Source organism: Salmo salar, chromosome ssa15 (genome assembly GCF_905237065.1).
Source record: "Salmo salar chromosome ssa15, Ssal_v3.1, whole genome shotgun sequence".
NCBI lineage: Eukaryota > Metazoa > Chordata > Actinopteri > Salmoniformes > Salmonidae > Salmo > Salmo salar.
The window spans coordinates 25152978-25168068 of NC_059456.1; the positions used below are offsets into that span (position 1 = coordinate 25152978).

At 42.7% G+C, this 15091-nt stretch overlaps 1 protein-coding gene across 4 annotated transcripts in view; it reads right to left on the bottom strand.

The window, feature by feature from the left end:
• Positions 1 to 13504, bottom strand: part of cdc42bpb (CDC42 binding protein kinase beta (DMPK-like)) — a 144702-nt gene extending 131198 nt beyond the window's left edge. For 3 of the 4 annotated variants that reach the window (XM_014143795.2, XM_014143793.2, XM_014143794.2), the window contains exon 1: positions 12711 to 13503. In XM_014143795.2, the coding sequence (XP_013999270.1) occupies positions 12711 to 12885 (175 nt within the window). In that variant the 5' untranslated portion in view covers positions 12886 to 13503. Of the gene's footprint in view, positions 1 to 12710 lie in introns of all 4 variants that reach the window. The other variant, XM_014143792.2, reaches the window with a different exon arrangement.
• Positions 13505 to 15091: the final 1587 nt, after the last annotated feature.

The window sequence follows — 15091 nt, forward strand, 5'->3', positions numbered from 1 at the left end:
AGTCACATGACGCTTTGAAGATTATAATTATAAGGCCCTGAGATTGTGTTCAGATTTGTATTCGTGTTACTCGCATACTCTTGCTATATAACAAAAGACAAGGACAGCAGGTCAATGGCAGCTTTACGCAGCCATTGTTGTGGTAGTCATAGATACAGGGATAAGCACACATGCGCACAACGAAAACGAAACTTAACATGTTCATATCACATGACTGATTCACTAATTTCTCTCTTGTTATCAGGTAAGTAATAGTGAGTGTTTCAATTAGGGCAATAAAGCAACATTCTGAAATTGTGGTAGTCATAGATACAGTTGAAGTTGGAAGTTTACATACACCTTAGCCAAATACATTTAAACTCAGTTTCACAATTCCTGACATTTAATCCTAGTAACAATTCCCTGTCATTAGGTCAGTTAGGATCAGCACTTTATTTTAAGAAAGTCAAATGTCAGAATAATAGTAGAGAATGATTTATTTCAGCTTTTATTTCTTTCATCAAATTCCCAGTGAGTCAGAAGTTTACATACTAATTGAGTGTATTTGGTAGCATTGTCTTAAAATTGTTTAACCTGTTAGGGCTAGGGGGCAGTATTGACACGGCTGGATAAAAAAACGTACCCGATTTAATCTGGTTACCACTCCTACCCAGTAACTAGAATATGCATATACTTATTACATATGGATAGAAAACACCCTAAAGTTTCTAAAACTGTTTGAATGGTGTCTGTGAGTATAACAGAACTCAAATGGCAGGTCAAAACCTGAGAGATTCCTTTACAGGAAGTGGCCTGTCTGACCATTTCTGGAACTTCTTTGCCATCTCTATCTTTTACTAAGGATCTCTGCTCTAACGTGACACTTCCTACGTCGTCCATAGGCGCTCAGAGCCCGGGAAAAACCTGAATGTCGTCATCCCAGCCCCAGGCTGAAACACATTATCGCCTTTCTCAAGTGGCCGATCAAGGGACTCTGGGCTTAGGCGCGTGACCTGACCGCCCCCGTCTTTGTGATTTTTTTCCTCTGTTTGCCGAAAAGGAGATTCCCGGTCGGAATATTATCGCTTTTCTACGAGAAAAATGGCATAAAAATGTATTTTAAACAGCGGTTGACATGCTTCGAAGTACGGTAATGGAATATTTAGAATTTTTTTGTCACGAATTGCGCGCGACCCTTCTTTACCATTTCGGATAGTGTCTGGAACGCACAAACAAAACGCTGCTATTCGGATATAACGATGGATTATTTTGGACCAAACCAACATTTGTTATTGAAGTAGCAGTCCTGGGAGTGCATTCTGACGAAGACAACAAAAGGTAATCAAACTTTTATAATAGTAAATATGATTATGGTGAGTGCTAAACTTGCCGGGTGTCTAAATAGCTAGCCCGTGATGCCAGGGCTATGTACTTAGAATATTGCAAAATGTGCTTTCACCAAAAAGCTATTTTAAAATCGGACATATCGAGTGCATAGAGGAGGTCTGTATCTATAATTCTTAAAATAATTGTTATGCTTTCTGTGAACGTTTATCGTGAGTAATATAGTAAAATGTTAGCGAATTCCCCGGAAGTTTGCGGGGGGTATGGTAGTTCTGAACGTCACATGCTAATGTAAAAAGCTGGTTTTTGATATAAATATTAACTTGATTGAACAAAACATGCATGTATTGTATAACATAATGTCCTAGGGTTGTCATCTGATGAAGAATCAAAGGTTAGTGTTGCATTTAGCTGTCTTCTGGGTTTTTGTGACATTATATGCTAGCTTGAAAAATGGGTGTCTGATTATTTCTGGCTTGGTACTCTGCTGACATAATCTAATGTTTTGCTTTCGTTGTAAAGCCTTTTTGAAATCGGACAGTGTGGTTAGATTAACGAGAGTCTTGTCTTTAAATAGCTGTAAAATAGTCATATGTTTGAGAAATTGAAGTAATAGGATTTTTAAGGTTTTGAAAATCGCGCCACAGGCTTCAAGTGGCTGTTACGTAGGTGGGACGAATTCGTCCAGCCTAGCCCATAGAGGTTAACTTGGGTCAAACGTTTCCGGTAGCCTTCCACAAGCTTCCCACAACAAGTTGGGTGAATTTGGCCCATTCCTTCTGACAGAGCTGGTTGTAACAGGTTTATAGGCCTCCTTGCTCACACACACTTTTTCAATTCTGCCCACAAATTTTCTATGGGATTGAGGTCAGGGCTTTGTGATGGCCACTCCAATACCTTGACTTTGTTGTCCTTAAGCCATTTTGCCACAACTTTGGAAGTATGCTTGGGGTCATTGTCCATTTGGAAGACCCATTTGTGACCAAGCTTTTAACTTCCTGACTGATGTCTTGAGATGTTGCTTCAATATATTCACATAATTTTCCTACCTCATGATGCCATCGATTTTGCGAAGTTCACCAGGACCTCCTGCAGCAAAGCACCCCCACAACATGATGCTGCCACCCCTGTGCTTCACGGTTGGGATGGTGTTCTTCGGCATGCAGGCCCCCACCCTTTTTCCTCCAAACATAACAATGGTCATTATGGACAAACAGTTATATTTATGTTTCATCAGACCAGAGGACATTTGTCCAAAAAGTACGATCTTTGTCCCCATGTGCAGTGCAAACCGTAGTCTGGCTTTTTAATAGCGGTTTTGGAGCAGTGGCTTCTTCCTTGCTGAGCGGCCTTTCAGTTTATGTCGATATAGGACTCTTTTTACTGTGGATATAGATACTTTTGTACCTGTTTCCTGCAGCATCTTCACAAGGTCCTTTGCTGTTGTTCTGGGATTAATTTGCACTTTTCGCACCAAAGTACGTTCATCTCTAGGAGACAGAACCCGTCTCCTTTCTGAGCGGTATGACGGCTGCGTGGTCACATGGTGTTTATACTTGCGTATAATTGTTTGTACAGATGAACGTGGTACCTTCAGGCATTTAGAAATTGCTCCCAAGGATGAAGACTTGTGGAGGTCTACCATTTTGAGGTCTTGGCTGATTTCGTTTGATTTTCCCATGATGTCAAGCAAAGAGGCACTAAGTTTGAAGGTCGGCCTTGAAATAAATCCACAGGTACACCTCCAATTGACTCAAATGTCGTCATTTAGCCTATCAGAAGCTTCTAAAGCCATGACATCATTTTCGGGAATTTTCCAAGCTGTTTAAAGGCACAGTCAACTTAGTGTATGTAAACTTCTGACCCACTGGAATTGTGAAACAGTGAATTATAAGTGAAATAATCTGTCTGTAAACAATTGTTGGAAAAATTACTTGTGTCATGCACAAAGTAGATGTCCTAACCGACTTGCCAAAACTATAGTTTGTTAACAAGAAATTTGTGGAGTGGTTGAAAAATGAGTTTTAATGACTCCAACCTAAGTGTATGTAAACGTCCAACTTCAACTGTACATGGATAAACTGGTAGATATATCACATGACTGATTCACTCTTGTTTCTCTCAAGTTGTAAGTAATAGTGAGCGTTTTCAATTAAGGGAATAAAGCAACATTCTAAAAAGTAGCCTAGTATCTTTCAGCAAAGGTTACCCTTCACACAACACCTTAGACAGAAGTGAAACTGCCTACAACAAACTTCTTAATCTCAGACTTTCACTAGCTAGCACAGTTCCCACAGCTTCCATTTCGCAAGAGTGGCATTCACACTTCCTTTTCCTGTGGGCTTGTGAGAAACCTCAGATGAGACCACAGAGTTCCACGTCACCCTGGCTTGTCCCACCAGTTGCAGACACAGAGTGCCCTTTGGGTGGGTTGTCATCCGAGATGGGGGGGGAGGGGGTGTAGTGTGACCTCACTAGGGGCTGCAGCACTTAAGGTTGACAATACCAGTATCTTTATTTTTTTATTTAACTAGGCAAGTCAAACACGGACGACGCTGGACCAATTGTGCGCCGTCCTATGGGACTCCCAATCACGGCCGGATGTGATATAGCCTGGATTCAAACCAGGGACTGTAGTGACACCTCTTGCACTGAGATGCAGTGCCTTACACCGCTGCGCCACTCGTGATACTCGTTATTAGTATCGTGGCAAGGAAACAAAACAAGAAGCGGATTGGAAACAAAACACTATTGTTCAGAGGCACATTTATTTATTTTCCAAGCTATAGTGAACAATGGGTATTTACTCATGCTCCGAGTGCATTCAACAACAACATTGGTAGCTAGTAATTCTTCGTGGCTAGCTAGTTATCCAGATAACCCTACTGACTTAATATGGACTTATTCACTGAACTGTCTTCAAGCCAGGACAATGGCAATAGAGACAAAACAATACACAAAGCAACTATTTTACTTCACAACTATCAGCTAGCTCTATGAGAATTGTAATAATGTAGCTAACCAGATAGTTTTTGCCCGTTAAACTGTTGTAGTTTTTTTTTTAACATGGTATACATATTTTTTTGCATACTTTCCGTTGAAGCTTGCACGCTTCAACATATGTACAAACGGAGTAAAGCATTCAAGAATGGCCCTCTGTGCTCCATTTTGCAAACTTTGATTTGGACTCATACACCGACCCTCCCGTGCTCTAATTTGCGTGCTTGGAGCACAGTAGTATGCATTTTGATTAACAAAATACACACAGCAGGTTTTTAAAAAGGACCAAAGAGTATGGTCTGCTTTGTGTTACAATTTTTGACATGGAAAAAAATTATTGCGTTACTGGACAACAATGTTGTCACAGCCCTTGTTGACAACATTGTTCTAATGGACCAGTGGAGCGGAAATGTATCGGGGGACCCACATTTTTGTTGTGGTGCTGAGGTGGTTTAGGTATTTCTTTGATGTTCCAAAGGTTGTCAAAGTTAGTGACTGCTGTGTTTCAGTGTTATTTTCACCCCAATAAATGTGGAAACAGCTCAACTACCAAGTGAAATGTGATACGCCGACTCCTTCAGCTTTGTAGCCAAGAGGGTTGAGTTGACCTTAATCAGGAAGTACGCGAGTTTCTGCCTATAGGAAGGGAAGGGAACGGAGTCGTGATCTGATTTGCCGAAGAGAGGGCAGGGTCTTGTAACCATCCTGGAAGGGCGAGTGAAAATGGTCGAGAGTTTTTGAAGCGCGAGTACCCTTTAGATTTGCTTTATTAATAACCAACATTTCAGTTAAATCATTCAGCACTACAGCCTACATTTTCAATACATTTGGTAGAAATATGTAAGGGTGCAACAGCAAATCTGTAAAAGTCATGGGGCACAGCTAAGTTTATAGCTACGTTTTTAAGCTGCCACCATGTGACCATTAGGTTTCAATTCAGAAATGAGAGGGTATTGACTATTACATGTAAAGGTCTCTCCCCTGGAGAGTCAGAATATCCAGTGGGCCCTGATATTACAACAGATATGTGAAAAAATGTGTCCACACCACATTGGACATTTATTTACAGCGTTAGTATTTATTTTTAATTACCGTTTAATTTACTTCCCACTTCCTTCCTCCTATGGACATTCCCAAACTGACTCTTACCCTGCGCACACGACTGTACATATTATTATTTACTTTGTCTAATTAAATTTGATTTATTTTACTTTTTCATTTGACCTGCTCTGTTATAATTTCAGGGTACAGTGAAAATGATATGCCTCCCTGTAACTAATAAACTATCACTGTGAAATTCCAAAAGAATGCCAAAACCCTGTTCATCAACTATTCCTCACTGCTACACAGAGTCGTCACACACAGGGCCAGTTGAACAGCTGAGAGGCCAAACCAAAACGATGGTAATCAATGTCGCTGGGGCACCGGGTGTGACGGATCCAAATGTGTGTGGCACGTGGTGACCTTGAGCAAGGTCCCATCATCCCACCAGCATCGCTTAGCAACAGGGCCACAAACGCAACAGAACTACATTACCCATCCAGGCGCGTGTGGATGTTAATACCACACTGAGCCATTTTCCACTGTGGAGGCCTCATGCCTGTGAGGAAGGCTTTGAGGGAAATGCTTGGGAGCCAAACGGCTAGGCCTAATCTGTGTCATGCCTGAGGCCTAGCGCCTGGGAGCAGAGGAGGGGAGAACGCCCACACGTCTGGTGTTGGGGGAGGATATTAGCAGGAATGAATGGAATTCTCTATGGTCATGCCATGGCTGCAAGCCAGGAGACTCCTGTTCCCCTGTGACATTAACTTTGCAAAACAGACCTTAGCTCAACAAGTAAGATTCAATTTCAAACTTGCCAAATATCTCATTAGTAAGCAAAAAGACAGGGCAATAAAGTAAGAATGAAAGACAGAGGAATCCCTTTCCAAACACTGCCTTTGTTCCAGTAACATCACTCCTCTTGTTTAGCTGCATCAATGGGAGTTAGCGCTTGAATATCCTCCATTCTGAGAGGCATTCCTGAATCCTGACAAGCCCCATCCTGTCTCTGTTCAGTCTGCCTGTGAAGAGTGGGGTGTACGCGTGTGATGCAACAGCCCTGTTGTGAGGTGTGTTTTGAGTCAGGGTGGCCCTGGGAGAGAAGATGCCTCATGCAATAAACACACCGAGCCAGTCGGGCAAATGGGAGTTGTCAGGCAGCAAAAACTAAACATGGAGAACAGAGGACATACCAGACATATCCTCAGTAATAGGAGTCGCCGCCTCCCTTTCTGCAGATTCCTTATGAAGTACTGACCTCCTAAGCTCAACCATTATAAAGAAGCAGACACGGAAAAAAGCACCTTCATTTCCCTGAGATTGGGCTTTAAGTCTTAAATATGTCAGTGTTGTAAGTCATTGTATGAAATGGATCATTATGGATAGGCACCTCAAAATGTAATAATGATCATGGGCTAGGTCTATGATGAGAGTTGCTCCAGAGTGACTGACTGATAGGAATGATGATCCTATCCTGGCTCTGAGTAGCTGCAGTAAGAGGGTGGGGCCTGTTAACGTTTGGCTTGGCGTGCTGGCACAGCAGGAATGAATTCTGAAAGGTAAGCAAGAAACCACACTTAACAATACTACCCCTCCCCAGGACATCCACAACGAGTGTGGTCACAATATTTAACGGATCATTAAAAAGTGGAAAACAGCACGTGTTACACAATATCTTGATTGAATTGAGGCTTATAAAAGTAAAGGTATTCTGAAAGTGGGTGAGGCAAGTACGGTTAATGGCAGTCTAACGAGGCATGTTTTAATTATTATTATTATTATGGTATCAGTTATTGTTATTATTGTTATGTATTAGTTATTAGTATTATGTTATTATTATTATTATTATGATTTTATTACGATATTATTATTATGTTGTATGGATGTATAGATGTTGATGCAATGTAAACTGTAGTAACACTTCCAGAGTGTAAAGGGCTATAGGGAGCAGCTGTTCCACAGAAGGGGGACTAAGAATGAGAAACTCAGGATGTGTAGTGCAATCATGATTTTCAGAAGGCCATCACCGACTATTATGTTGGCCTATGCCTAAATTAAAAACAACCCTAGTTTAAATAAAATCATCCATTTGAACTCCAAATCAAAAAGGTGATGCTTATTGTGTGTGAGAGCAAAACTACCTCCAACGTCCTTCATACTGGACACAGACATAGAAATGGTATCCAGGAGTTCATATGACTGGTGAACTAACTATACCCTTTTTGCGTCTCAACTCCTCGAATTGCAGGAAGAGCAGAACCTAGTAAAAATGAGAGCGTCAATTAACATTGATTGTGGAAAATGTATGCCGAGTTTGACAAGCTCAGCATTTACGATACCTCATACCACTAGCAGCTTTTTAGCCAAAGACTGTTACACCAGCTGTCTAGCCTGTTGTATAAATGTGCAATGATAATCATTTAAAAAAACTAGTATATAAGGAATGGGCAACTAATTCTCATTCAGAAATAAGGTTGGCCACTTGATTTCAACATCTGAACAAAGTGGACAGGCTAGCACGCTGTTCAAACAGTTGGAGATGGACAGAAGGGTGTGTACAATTCAACTGTTCTACCTTGTTAGTTAGCAAATAGCTCCAAGTTTGCTAGACTTTAAATATAAAGATTAGCTTGCTACTCACTAGCATGTGGGGTTGTGCTTAAGAGATTGTTTATGAGACCTTGCTGTGTTAATTTTCTATAATGCCTCCTACAAAAAGTTACTCATTATTAGTGTATACACATTATACATGGTTCTGGTTCAATTTGTAACAAAAAGTGCATTTTAATAGACTGCCCTGAAAGCACTGATGATTGCAAAAAAAGGTTCAACTATTTTGATAAAATAATACAATTATTAGCGGGTCTTGTGATTGTAGAAGACTTATATTTAGCCTAGGTATAATTTCACAAACCCTGAATTCATTATTGCTGACTGTTTGAAATGCAGTGTATTTTACCTTTAAATTGAACAACAAAGCTTAGAGAAAACATTTATGAAAAGAACTAGGGAGAGGATACACTGAACAAAAATATAAAACATGTAAAGTGATGGTCCCATGTTTCATGAGCCGAAATAAAAGATCCCAGAAATGTTCCGTACGCACAAAAAGCATCATTTTCTCAAATGTTGTGCACAAATTTGTTTACATCTGTTAGTGAGCATTTATCCTTTGCCAAGATAACCCATTCAACTGACCTGTGTGACATATCAAGAAGCTGATTAAACAGGATGGTTATTACACAGGTGCACCTTTTGCCTGGGACAATAAAAGGCCTCTCTAAAATATGCAGTTTTGTCACAACACAATGCCACAGATGTCTCAAGTTTAGGGAGCATGCAATTGGTATGCTGACTGCTGGAATGTCCACCAGAGCTGTTGCCAAATAATTGAATGTTCATTTCTCTACCATAAGCTGCCTCCAGTGTAATTCTTTATTATTTGGCAGTACTTCCAAACAGCCTCACAACCGCAGACCACGTGTAACCACGCAAGCCCAGGACCTCCACATCCGGCTTCTTCACCTGCGGGATCGTCTGAGACCAGCCACCCGGAGAGCTGATGAAACTGTGGGTTTGCACAACCAAAGAATTTCTGCACAAAGTGCCCCATGGTGGCAGTGGGTTATGGTACGGGCAGGCATAAGCTACGGACAACAAACACAATTGTATTTTATCGATGACAGTTTGAATGCACAGAGATACTGTAACAAGATCTTGAGGCCCATTCTCGTGCCATTCACCCGCCTCCATCACCTCATATTTCAGCATGATAATGCACAGCCCCATCTCACAAGGATCTGTACATAATTCCTGGAAGCTGAAAATGTCCCAATTCTTCCATGGCCTGCATACTCAGACATGTTATTCATTGAGCATGTTTGGGATGCTCTGGTTAGACGTGTGTGACAGCATGTTCCAGTTACAGCCAATATCCAGAAACTTTGCACAGCAATTGAAGGGGTGTGAGACAACATTCCACAGGCCAATATCAACAGTCAGATCAACTGTGAAGGAGATGTGTCGCACTGCATGGTGGTCACAACAGATAGGGACTGTTTTTCTGATCCACGCCCATAATTTTTTTTTAAGGTATCTGTGACCAACAGATGCTTATCTGTATTCCCAGTCATGTGAAATACATAGATTAGGGCATAATGATTTTATTTCAATTGACCGATTTCCTGACATGAACTGTAACTCAGTAAAAACGTTTAAATTGTTGCATATTGCGTTTACATTTTTGTTCAGTGTAGATAGATAATCGCACATAAGTTGGAGAAAATAATCGCCCAGCCCTAGTAGGAACCAAAGTTGTGGTCAGTGTTTCCCAGGGGACCCTTTAGTCTTCTTCCTAAAATGTATTATTTTACTTAATGTAGCTAACATATTCATGCTTTGCCTATTCCTCTCTGATTTAGAATATACTTGCACAAACATGATGATTGAGCCCTACACCAGCAATTGTATCAGACTGTATTAGCTACCTACGTTTGCTACGACTCAGTACATTTATTAGCTAGCCAGGGGTAAACTAATAAAAAAAATGGACGTTACAGACAGCGAAGTGGCGTATCACATTTAACATACCAAACATTGAAATACTGTGCATCGACCGGTCCGTGTATCAATATGCTTTATATAGTAAAATATGGTATAAGCTTAGCGCCCAGCCCTAGTTTGGAACTGGCAAAGATAAACTAGCACCGCTCCCAAGGGTGCTTGCTGGAAATCAAGTCGCCGCAGAATCCTATGCAGATACTCCCCACTGAGTGCAAATAGTATCAGATTTTTATACCGTCTTATCCTCCATGGAGTTGGCTGCAATAGCCCTCTTGTCCGAGTGGCAGTGGGGCAATAAACACCTGCACAGCAGTCTCCTTCTCTCACTGACCTTGGCAGCTAATTCACTCAGCTACAGTTCTTGCAGCACAGGTGCACAGGAATCTGGGCTCTTCCTGGGTATACTAATGGGAGAAGGCCAGTTCAAGCATATCAATTTAATAACGCTATCGATATACAACACACAGGTTGGTGGTTGTAAACTGTGTACATCTGTTGAACACAGAACATTCACAAGCCCTGAATTTCAAAGAAAATTGTTGGTGAAGCAAACTGCAATTCATCAACATCTGCTATTCAGCAATTCTTCAAGGGGACTTTTAGGCTAAATATGTGATGTGGCCACTGGAATTAGGGGAGTGGAATAGAGGCTGCCAGAAGGTTACAGTGATGGACTGTGAACTTGCTGCACTGGTCAATATTAGAGGGTGAGGCGCGGTCAATATGTCTATCACTGATAATGAGGGACAGATCACACGGCTGCTCTTCAGTGAACTTGCTAGATTCCCATAGACGCTCAGCCCTTGACCAATGTATTTTCTGAGATCAAACGTTGCTTTGTCAGTGCCAGAGTAATAAATATATGAACCTTGGTGGATATCAAAGGTCCAATACACTTATCTTAACATGGCGGTGTAAAAGGATGGGAGGCCTGAAAAACCACAAACCTCCACTAAGGTATTTAGCCTGTTGGGCAGATGACAGCCTCCTTTTGACGGAGTAGAATCTTCATGGTTCGTGTTAAATAGGACAAGAGAGTGGGCAAAACATTTGCTACAGAAAACTAAAATAAGTATTTTTCTAGGACAACTTTGAGAAGCCTAGTAAGCTAGCCTAGTAAGCTAGCCTAGTAAGCTAGCCTAGTAAGCTAGTCTAGTAAGCTAGTCTAGTAAGCTAGTCTAGTAAGCTAGTCTACCTCCCCATTTGAAAACACTTTTAGCCATTTTGTGTGGACTTAACACAACCCTGATGTGTTGGATCAAACCAAAACCACAGAGACAGAGATCATTCTCATGGACCTGCCTGTCACAAATCATGTGTAGGACTTTGGGGACTGTTCGTTATGCTAGTGTCATTTGGCGGTCCTAGTTGAGTTCCAAAAGGACCATTCACACACAGGCCAAGGCTGAACCAAACGAGCCCAGAGGTTAGGCAGGTAAATGTGTAGGTTAGGCTAGAGGAGGTTTGGTCCTTGGACAGTCAAAACTGAGTTGTGGCACCTGTTGACCATAGCTCCGAGTACAGCAACAGTCTTACATTTGACATTATAGTAATTTTGCAGACGGTCTTATTCAGAGCAATTTACAGGAGCAATTAGGGGTAAGTGCCTTGCTCAAGGGCACAATGAGAGATTTTCACCTAGTCGGCTCAGGGATTCGAACCAGTGACCTTTCGGTTATGGACCAATGCTCTTAACTACCTGCCGCCCTACATCGTTTCGGGAGCAGACACACTGGGGTGTAATCTCATTACTGACGTCAATGAAATGCCCAGGGAAGAGAATCCTCTCATTGTGTTGGATGACTGCAGCCCAAAGGCCAGGTTGGACTACGTGTCTGGATTGGAGCAGATTGTGTGTGTGGGGGGGAGGTACTGTGAGCAGCCTAGGTGAGCTATGGTGCATAATAGTACAGACTGTTTCACAAGTTAGGTCCTGATATAAAACACGAGGAATTCTGACACTAAGAAAAGGTTGCTTTTTCAGAATGAATGTTATTCATTCTGAAAAATAACAAGTAGCCTAGTAGGCTAAATTAATAACTTTAGCCTCAAATTGGAACAGTTCTCCATTAACCTCGACCTGGAAAGTATTAACCCGAGGTTATGAGCCCCATCACCTGATTCTAAACACCAGTCCTTAGGCTCAACCTGGAGATGGTTACATTTGTATAACAGCTCCGACAAGCAAAAAGTAAACATTGCCTGATAGGACAGAAGAAATTACAAAAATAGGCAACTGGTTTCTTTAACAAACCCAATCTTTTTGAGTTGCACACTGTCTGTAATCTGAGTGCAAGCACTGAGTCACAGTAGATACAGTCCAATAAACAGTACATTCACCTCTGTAAGAGAATATTAACCAGGCAACAGTTCAGAAACCACTGTTTAGTGTTAAGAGGTTTCAGGAACAAGGAATTGTAATGAAGGTATTGGTTATTTCACAAAGTATATGCACAAGGTATCATTAGTTGTAATATAAGTAGGTAGGCTAACTTGGTTTATTGGTTAATGTGAGAGAGAGAGCATGTTAAAATAACTTTAGAATTGATTCATGGAAATGTTGCTGTTTGCTGTCATTTCATTGTTGCAAATGATTGACTAACGTTACTAGGCCATCCCATTTTCAGAAATGGGGTGAACTAGTCAGCTAGCTATCTGTCTACTGTACATACCTAGCATAGCTAGGATTACAAGTAATGGATCATTGCACAGATAGATTGCACGGGCTGTGACCGCTCGTTACTGTCATATAACTTGTTATAAAATCTAACAATTGAACTTACCCCATTCCAGAAAGTCTGTCACGTGCTTCTCCCGTTTTAAAGGAGAGTTGCTGCATTCGTTGTACAAACATATCAATATATCCAGAAGGGTCTCGACGCTCAGTGAACTTGCATTATTTGGTGTTCCGTCCACGAGCAATTGCTCCAACTTCTTCAGGCGCACCTTCGCTGACATTTTTCTATCAATTAGCTACCACTCCCTTCGCCGAAGAATCGCTCCCCGAGTTAGTATGGGAGAAGAAATCGAGCTAACCCTGCCCCCTTCAAGCGCAACCGAAAAATACTTATTTGGCCAATATTGGAGCACTGATGTCCCAGTCTCCAACTTGCTATCTAGACGTGTACTAGTAGCTAGCAAGCTAAAAAAAACAAGACCGACATGTTGTATAGAAAATGCTTTGTTTTTAGCGTCGCCACTGTGTTCCCTTCACTCAGACTCGAGGCCCAGTCCGTCCCATTTGCTTTAATCCCGACAAAATCTGTACTTTCTATCTAGAAAATGGGATGTCGGGTTTCCCCCAGTCGAATCTCAGGTTGACCGGTCGTCCATTCTCTCCTTCGGATTATCTGCTCGCTCGCATGCCCGATATATGTTCTTCAACACTGCTAAATAGAGGTATGTCCACCAAAATTGGGGAGTGGCTGTCTTTTCGTAGATGAATCCTTTTTTCTTACTAGCTTCTACTAGTAGCTAGCTGGTGTCTCTCACTATTGAGCGTAATATGGCAAAATTCGTGTCCAGCCTTGTCTCTCCCTACCTTGCAAAAGAATCCAGACCGGGGACTATGGAGTACCCGCCTACCCACACCGGAAACGCTATGGATAGGTGACGTCATTCGATGATTGACAGACACTGGGAGTAAACTGGCACTGACCTCACCAGCAGAACACAATCATTATTATAATACCGGCACAAATATTAGAAAAATAAGTTGAAGGATGTGTGTTAAAAGCATACCATACCAAAAACGAACGATATATAAAGATTGTAGTGAAATTGTCTATTTGCACATTCACATATATATATGTGAATGTGCAAATAGACAATTTCACTACAATCTTTCTACCAATAGTATTTATGCTTTGGGAATTGCTAAACATTTTTAGTATTTGAATGACAGGACAAAAACATAATGAATAAAGTCATCCTCATCCTATAGCTGTGTGGTTGACTGGAGAGTATAATGGACATGTTGGGGTGGTAGTGGCGGAGGAGGAGAGGGACATGTTGGGGTGGTAGTGGTGGAGGAGGAGAGGGACATGTTGGGGTGGTAGTGGTGGAGGAGGAGAGGGACATGTTGGGGTGGTAGTGGTGGAGGAGAGGGACATGTTGGGGTGGTAGTGGTGGAGGAGGAGAGGGACATGTTGGGGTGGTAGTGGTGGAGGAGGAGAGGGACAGGACATGTTAGGATGGTAGTGGTGGAGGAGGAGAGGGACAGGACATGTTGGGGTGGTAGTGGTGGAGGAGGAGAGGGACATGTTAGGATGGTAGTGGTGGGGGAGGAGAGGGACAGGACATATTAGGGTGGTAGTGTTGGAGGAGGAGAGGGACAGGACATTTAGGGTGGTAGTGGTGGAGGTGGAGAGGGACATGTTAGGGTGGTAGTGGTGGAGGAGGAGAGGGACAGGACATGTTAGGGTGGTAGTGGCGGAGGTGGAGAGGGACATGTTAGGGTGGTAGTGGTGGAGGTCGAGAGGGACAGGACATGTTAGGGTGGTAGTGGTGGAGGTGGAGAGGGACATGTTGGGGTGGTAGTGGTGGAGGAGGAGACGGACATGTTGGGGTGGTAGTGGTGGAGGAGGAGAGGGACATGTTGGGGTGGTAGTGGTGGAGTAGGAGAGGGACATGTTGGGGTGGTAGTGGTGGAGGAGGAGAGGGACATGTTGGGGTGGTAGTGGTGGAGGAGGAGAGGGACATGTTGGGGTGGTAGTGGTGGAGGAGGAGAGGGACATGTTGGGGTGGTAGTGGTGGGGGAGGAGAGGGACAGGACATGCTAGGATGGTAGTGCTGGAGGAGGAGAGGGACATGTTACGGTGGTAGTGGTGGAGGAGGAGAGGGACAGGACATGCTTGGGTGGTAGTGGTGGGGGAGGAGAGGGACATGTTACGGTGGTAGTGGTGGAGGAGGAGAGGGACAGGACATGCTTGGGTGGTAGTGGTGGGGGAGGAGAGGGACATGTTGGGGTGGTAGTGGTGGATGAGGAGAGGGACATATTTTGTTGGTAGTGGTGGGGTAGGAGAGGGACATGTTGGGGTGGTAGTGGTGGAGGAGGAGAGGGACAGGACATGTTAGGATGGTAGTGGTGGAGGAGGAGATGGACAGGACATGTTTGGGTGGTAGCGGTGGGGGAGGAGAGGGACATGTTTGGGTGGTAGTGGTG